This window comes from Bombyx mandarina, chromosome 01, assembly GCF_030267445.1.
Source record: "Bombyx mandarina strain Sakado chromosome 01, ASM3026744v2".
NCBI lineage: Eukaryota > Metazoa > Arthropoda > Insecta > Lepidoptera > Bombycidae > Bombyx > Bombyx mandarina.
This window is the reverse complement of record NC_143208.1, coordinates 12071647-12079150: the sequence shown is the minus strand read 5'-3', so window position 1 is coordinate 12079150 and position 7504 is coordinate 12071647. Positions and strand designations below refer to the sequence as shown.

General features: G+C 33.3%; 1 protein-coding gene across 1 annotated transcript in view; it reads left to right on the top strand.

The window, feature by feature from the left end:
• The first annotated feature begins 2669 nt into the window (after positions 1–2669).
• LOC114246921 (V-type proton ATPase 116 kDa subunit a 1) overlaps positions 2670–7504 on the top strand; it is a 39353-nt gene continuing 34518 nt past the window's right edge. The window contains exons 1-3 of the mRNA XM_089730391.1: positions 2670–3059; positions 6037–6213; positions 6490–6650. Coding sequence (XP_089586517.1) covers positions 2784–3059; positions 6037–6213; positions 6490–6650 — 614 coding nt within the window. The 5' untranslated portion in view covers positions 2670–2783. The remainder of the gene's footprint in view (positions 3060–6036; positions 6214–6489; positions 6651–7504) is intronic.

Genomic DNA, 7504 nt, shown 5'->3' with positions numbered 1-7504 from the left:
GGTACCTACCCGTGCGGATTCACCAGCAGTAAAAAATTCGATATTGACGTAATATTATAAACATATATGAAACATTTATAAACCAATTCAATTTGGTAACCATTTAAGACAAGTCAGGCCATGGTTTGTTCGTCGTAATGTTAAAATAAATATGCAATTATGTACCGTATATACGTATAGAAGTAGTGCAATGAAGCTTTGTGGATTTATTTATAATGATAAACTGATAGAACATTTGGTGCTCGAATTAATTTCGCGCTTTACCAATCGACTCAAAATGATCTAAGTACAATGCAAACAATCCTAGATACACACTAATAGCTTATAGTAACTTTTCATATCATAGTTACCGTATCATAATAATCGAATCGGCTGGGTCCGCATGCAACCCCGGATGTTTCGTTAAGTGAACCGTGATTTTATTAGTGAGTTATTTGTTGTTAATTAGCAAGCAGCCTCTCAATATCCTGGTGGCGGGAATCACTCGTCTGCCGATACGTAGTAATGTTTTGTATACAGGAAACTCATATTTCCGGCGGGGTCCCTACGATACACAAACAGGAAACTCTGCCACGAATTAATTGAGCACAATCTTAAGATTTGAGCACCTCAAACATCTGTCATTCAAAATAATTGAATATCAAAAGAGGGTCATAATTTTAACGGTTGATATCGTCGTTCTTTTGGCTCGGACAAGTGCGGTCATTTATATGTCGTCTACTGTAATTGGGGCTATTACAATGACAAAACAGCTTTATTTAAATACCTCAAATTGTACTGTAATCTCAAATTCAATAATTCATTCACTATTCATCTTACAGGCAATTTTATTCGAGCTTAGAGTTTAGAGCAAAACCGGTTGTTACAAATCTCAGACACAAACACACACAAAAAGACTAAAATTAAAACTAAACACTAAAATTAAAGAGAATAACCTAAAGGTTATTTAATGAAATCAAAATTATAAGAACAGAGAAACAGTCACGGATTCTAATCCAAAAAGAAAGGATGGTATCACTCAAATTTTTCAAGATTTGTGTAAGATCTTATAGACATTAAATAATAATTAAAAAGGTTATCATATAAAATTTAATTTCATTTTGGAAATATTGATAAGAAAGATTGAATTTGTTGGCAAATTTTGAATTTACAGTTTTGAGTATCTTTGACAAAATAGTCACTAACAAGTTGCAGTCGCATTCAATTTCAATGTAACATAGAAAACGTTTTAGTTTTAAATTCAAAGTAATGTACGCAATCGACTATAATGCGCGAAGAGAAAATAGGTTCGATGGCCCTCGGGAATGGTAGGCCCACCTCAAAACTTGGTTGGAAAACAGTAAATTATTCCACTGCCTTCGAAACCCTAGGGATATGAAGAATAACAGAAGAAGGTAGAGCAAGCCAGCGAATAATCGATTGGGTTTCCATTGGGATTGCCTTGATTTGTTGGGATATATTATAATAATAAGGAAATTATTATATATTATTTTTTACATCTTCTAAGACGATCATCTCTTCTGACTTCTGAATGTTTTTAATCTCTCGATAGGACTATAGTTTTTTCTAACGGTCTCATTATCTCATTAGATTTGTTTCTGAACACAATATTTTTTTATTTAATTTTTTTTTTTTTTTTTTTTTTTTTTTTTCAGTTTTATTTTAAAAACCATAACATTTTGTTAGTAAGAATTACTTATAATTTATGTTAGTAACTTAAAAAATCTAACACATAAATATCATTACATGCATTTTATATCATTACATATTTTTTTTCTTACCAAGTGCCTGCTGCAAAGGCTATTAATCAGCAGCCCCTTGATCTTGCTCGATATGATTTCAATATGATGTGTGCATAAGCGCAACGTCGTCGCACATAATCATGACATTTAAAGTTTAACTATTTGGTAAGATTGACCATCTTTTTTATTTAGAATCTGTGGTTATCTCGATCTTTTTTTACATGTTAGGATCCTCTGTTTCCTGCACCACGTTTTTTGTATTAATTATATAAGACTTTTAAAACATTGCGTTATTAACTTTTCTTTTCGTTTTATCAAATTATCTCGGTTTGCTTTGGTTGTGCTAAAATATTTTAAAGAAAGGCTAAAACAGATGCGGCTATTAATCAGAACAGATAGGTATGTGACCTCCTCGTTTCCGTCGACCAACAGTATTACCTCTGAATACTCATTTATTATCCTAATTAACTCCGTATTCCTCAACATAGTTCCTATTTAAGAACTAGTCATTGACCATGATGCAAACCTACGCGGGCTGATATCAAGATCCTGCTTATTAGTGCCGCAGAGCCACCCTTCATTATGGTTGTATACCTATTATTACACAATTAAAGTTTTAATCTCATATCCCAAACTGGACACCAGTGGCGTAATCTAGTCGGTTCTTTAAAAAAAAAAAGAGATCCAAACTTTTAGCATAGAGATTAGAGAAGAAGTATTTAGTTGTCTCTCGAAGATAATTTGACATCAAACTGACAAACATTGATATTTTTCTTTGCACGTTTCAATTACTTCCAAGCGATAGTGAATACTAGTGCTCGAAGATCTAAATTTATGTTAGTAGGATTACCTTTATTTATACCTTTACAGAATGAACGTTTATATAAAATTAATCTTGATGCAAAACACCTTGAAAAGTATAATTTCGAAGTAAAATAATCGACAAACGAAATGTGCGGAACTGTGCATCAAGAAAAATTAGTCTGGTTCACGCAAAATTCGCAGAAGGATATGTAATTTTTGGAGTGTAACAAGAGATCCATGTCGGTCATAGTGACTGGTAGATTTATAGATACAGATATATTTAGACGATCGATATACGACAGATATATTTATGCCACCATGGTGGTAGGACTACCGTCTGATATTAATAATAATAGTGATTTCATTGTACACCTTTGTCTGTATAGATTTTCGAAAATGGGTTCGATGCTGAGGAGTGACAAAATGGCATTGTGCGATATATATTTGCAGCCGGAAGCCGCTTTCGAAATTTTATCGCAACTCGGCGAAGTTGGATGTGTCCAGTTTTTAGACGTAAGTTCAGAACAAAATAATTTTAGAAATTATTAAGGCGCAATTTGCTTATCGTCGACAACAAAGATAATTATTGGGGCTGAGTTAGTTCTGCTAATTAAAGTTGAGAGCTTCTCCTCGAAGAAGCGTTGATACTTAAAAGTGTAAATAAACATTGGTCTAATAAAAACTGGAAAAGGTGAAATATTATTAATAAATAAACTATGAAAATTCTATTTATATCTATTAATCCGTTCTGTTTATAAATATACTCAGTATCTTGTCTTATTATTTTCTTCTTGATTTGGTCCATATCATTCTCTAAAATACCTTTTAGCGAACGACTATACTATCGCTGTTTCAACTAAAACAGAAAGTGGTTTATAACCACGGTGACTTCCACAGTGAAGGCAGCCGTTATAACTATACTGAGACTTTAGAACTTATATCTTAAGGTGGGTGCGGAATTTACATTGTAGATGTCTATGGTTCCGGTAACTACCGGTGGGCTGTGAGTTCGTCCACTCACCTAAGCAATAAAAACAAAAAGTCCGTCAGTAATGCGTAGCTGTATTTTTCCAAACAATTCCCTTGTTGTTTATAACTTAATCGAATTATTTTTGGATTTACCGATTACAATAGATTAATAGTATTATGATGCTACCTTGCACTAGAAGAAGTGTATAGTAGGCCCGGCACCAGTTTGTTGTCGCGTGGAATCTTGGGGAAAGCCTGCGCTTTGCGTTGCAAAGAATACGTCCTTCGGTGAATGATGATCATGATTATCGGTTTTGTTGTTTAATTCATTCAATCTAGCCAGTGTCCACTAATTGGCAGATTGCATTATTCATGTTTCTATTTTCATCCAAGTGACTGATTGAACTAATTAATTAAAATGCACGGCGATATTAACATTATGCTTTGGCTCAAACAATTTTATAGTTCTATGTATAATTCAATTTTGTAATACAATAATATAATTATGTATTACAACACCAACGTACGTAATATTCACAAGCATACTTTCCGTCTCAAAAAAAAAAAACCCACAAGAGATAATTGTTACAATAAAACTGAAAGGTATCTTTAAAAATGTAAATAATAATTTTGTTTCATTTTGCCAATCTCTTTCCTTTAATTTATTATTCAATTTGTCAAGAATATTTTTTTTTCATTGCCATATTTTAGTGGCGTAGCAGACGAGCATACGGCCCACCTGATGGTGAGTGGTTACCGTCGCTCATGGACATCAGCAATGCAAGAGCCAGGGCCAAGCCGCTGCCTACCTGCCTACGTATGTAATTAAGATTTTTACTCAAATTTTTCTAAACAATTATACTATATTCAATATAAAATATCATATACACAGCTTCCTAAATACTTTTACGATCTTATTTCAAACTAGCGGCCCGCTCCGACCCCACTCGGGTTTTAACAAAAATTCAACGATATTTGACGTTGTTTTATTTTTTTAAATAAAGGAACACTTATTGTGGTATAACTATAATAGTTAGAGATATGCTGTTGCGACACTTTTTATAAATAATAATGTGTTCTACAAAGTCGTAAAGTAGATTATTTTATTCTATCATCAATAGTTTTCGCGGGGCACGCCATGTACAGAATATTTTAGGTAATTTTCTTACACCTTACATTATTAGAGTTTTAGTAGGGATCCCTAATTTTTTTCAAAAAAAACTTTTGTCACTCGGGAACAGCGTAGCTTTCAAACAGTGCAATAATTTTTCAAATTGGTTCATAAGTTTCGGAGACTATTCAATACAAACAAAAAACAAATCTTCCTCTTTATAATATTAGTATAGATGAGTAATCGAAGTTTCTATAAGCCCGTTATAAGAAGACCTAAATTTTATCATCTACAAAACATCGACCTTGTTGTTTTAAGGTGCATGCCGGTCTAAATGTTGAATGTCTGTACTGCGATTAACGATTTAACGCATGGTGAGCCGTGAACTCGTTCATACATCAAAGCAAAGAAATTATAAAAGTTCAAACGTCATTTAAGCCTATGGAAAATTGAATAAGATTGTACAACAGTTTCAAAGGCTGGGCCATAACTAAAATTCCACTAGCAATATACGTATATCCTTGATTTGCTACGATTTATTGAATAATGAACTCTTAGAGGATTGGAGAACAAATAATTCTAATAATCGATCTGTTGTTTCGCTAATCGAAGACCATATTTAGTCGATTAACTCATAGAACAATTGAACACCGTTGATTAACGTTTTCACACACAATATTGATAATTACAATAATAATATTGAACCATTTTGTAGAGAACAAAACGTTCTCACTATATCTCATTCAAATTCGCACCGTTAACATCGTATAACAATTATTTATATCGCCAAATGAGCTTAATATTGCCACTAATGTTTGAAACGTTTAACAAAACAGTTCATTAGTAAAGCGTAATGAAGCAAACATATCTAGTAGGCGTCGGAACGATATCTGGGAGCTGTTACGGGTTTAATCTTTCTATAAATAGTTCAATATTTGATATTCAGTGAAACGAAACAATTCGAGATATTTGTTATAATGGAAATTACTCGAAGCGTCTTTTGCATTGTTTGAAGATAGCAATTAAAACAGTACCTTTCTTGTCTCGAATATATTACTTAATTTACATTGCTCGAGAATTCCAAGTTAGAACTTACAAGTGTTGTTCTATGTTTGACGATAAAATACCATTGCTGTTTTATAACAATATTAATCCATGTATATGCACAATGATTACTTAATTTCCTTTACGACCACAGTCGACCACACGTCTCACACCGTCCTATCTGTCGTACGCTGCAGTCAATAATTTCGTTTGACGAAAAACTATTCAATTCTTTGAGATGTATTATTTTTGAGCACATTTTCACGTAGAAGCACTTCAATATACCCGTCTCGTAAAACATTTTCGATCACCTAATGGCTTGCTCAGGTTCGACTATTTTTACAAGGGGCGAATATTCAATTTCAGATGAATCCCGATGTGCAGGCTTTCCAAAGGAACTACATAACGGAGGTGTGCCGTTGTGCCGAAATGGAACGCAAGCTGCGCTACGTAGAAGCTGAGCTGTTAAAGGATAATATTTATGTACCAGACAGCGTTCAGGAACCAAAAGCGTTGCAACCAAACGAGATGATCGCTTACGAGGTGGAGTAAACATGAAAGGGAGTCTTTGAACTTTGTATCAACCATTAGTTAAACTATCTTATTTATAAGATTTTTTTTCTATATATATGTACATTTTTTGTTGAAGTCTAATGTGATGGAATTTCGTTTTTGATTTTATTATAACTATATATATGTATATTCACTAAGCTTCTTGCGAAATTCTATTCAAGAATTTTATTAGTTTTAGTTTATTAGGATGTTTTATCATAATACCTGCTAGAAATATCTACTGTAGTTGTTTTTTATTATTTCTAGAATATTCTTGAGAAGTGGAAGAACGACATTACGGTGATGTCAGAAAATCACACGAAGCTGAATAAGAGCTATCTAGAATTAAACGAAATGCTTTACGTTTTAAACCAAATTGGTCCTCTCTTAGGCGACAACGACATGCGACGCGATTCAAAATTTCCGAAGTAAGTAGTTCGCGCTCACTACTTTAGACTTGAGTTCTAATTCGTTCTTTTTTACACGCTTTATATTAGCTTCACTTGTATGTATGTTTGTGTTTGTGACTGACTCCTTTAGAAGCGATTTTGACCCACTTTAAACGGCTAGATTTCATTCAAACTTTGTAGATTTATCGAGGATCGATGACAATACACTAATTTGATAAGATTATTCCATTATTCGATTTGCAAATTTTTTATTTTAATTGTTTTCCTACCTATGCTGATAGCCTTGAGAGGCTATATCAGCTTCTCCTTGACGTGTAGATGAGCTCACGGGGCTCAAACCCGAGTGTTGCTAACACTGACCCTAGCAAGAGCAGTGCTTCGCAGAATATACCACCGGATCGGAAACACAACCCACTGAGAAGATCCGGCGAGAAACTCAGTGGACTGTGTCTATGGGTTAATTCGCTGACCGGTGCTTGTGGTGCCTTAAAGCACCGTTAATGGATCAGGAGGATCCGTAATGACGTGAATTTGCAAAATAAGATTTTTGCCAATTTATATAACTTTTATCTTTAGTCGATAAGGCAGGAATCGATGTTAAAGTACTTAATAGTTTTAAAAATACGCTTTTATAGAAAATTTAACTAAAAAGTTAAAAATAAATATTAGTTTAAAAAACTAAAAAACACGCTTTATATAAAATTAAACTAAAAAATAGACAATTAACAATCAACGTTCATAATCAATTCGAGCGTCCATGTAAACCAACTACTTTATTACACTCACACGCACTTACACACATCGACACAACACAATCAGATTCAAACTTATTCTGCAAGTTATCATTCGACAAAGTTAATCTACCTATTTAA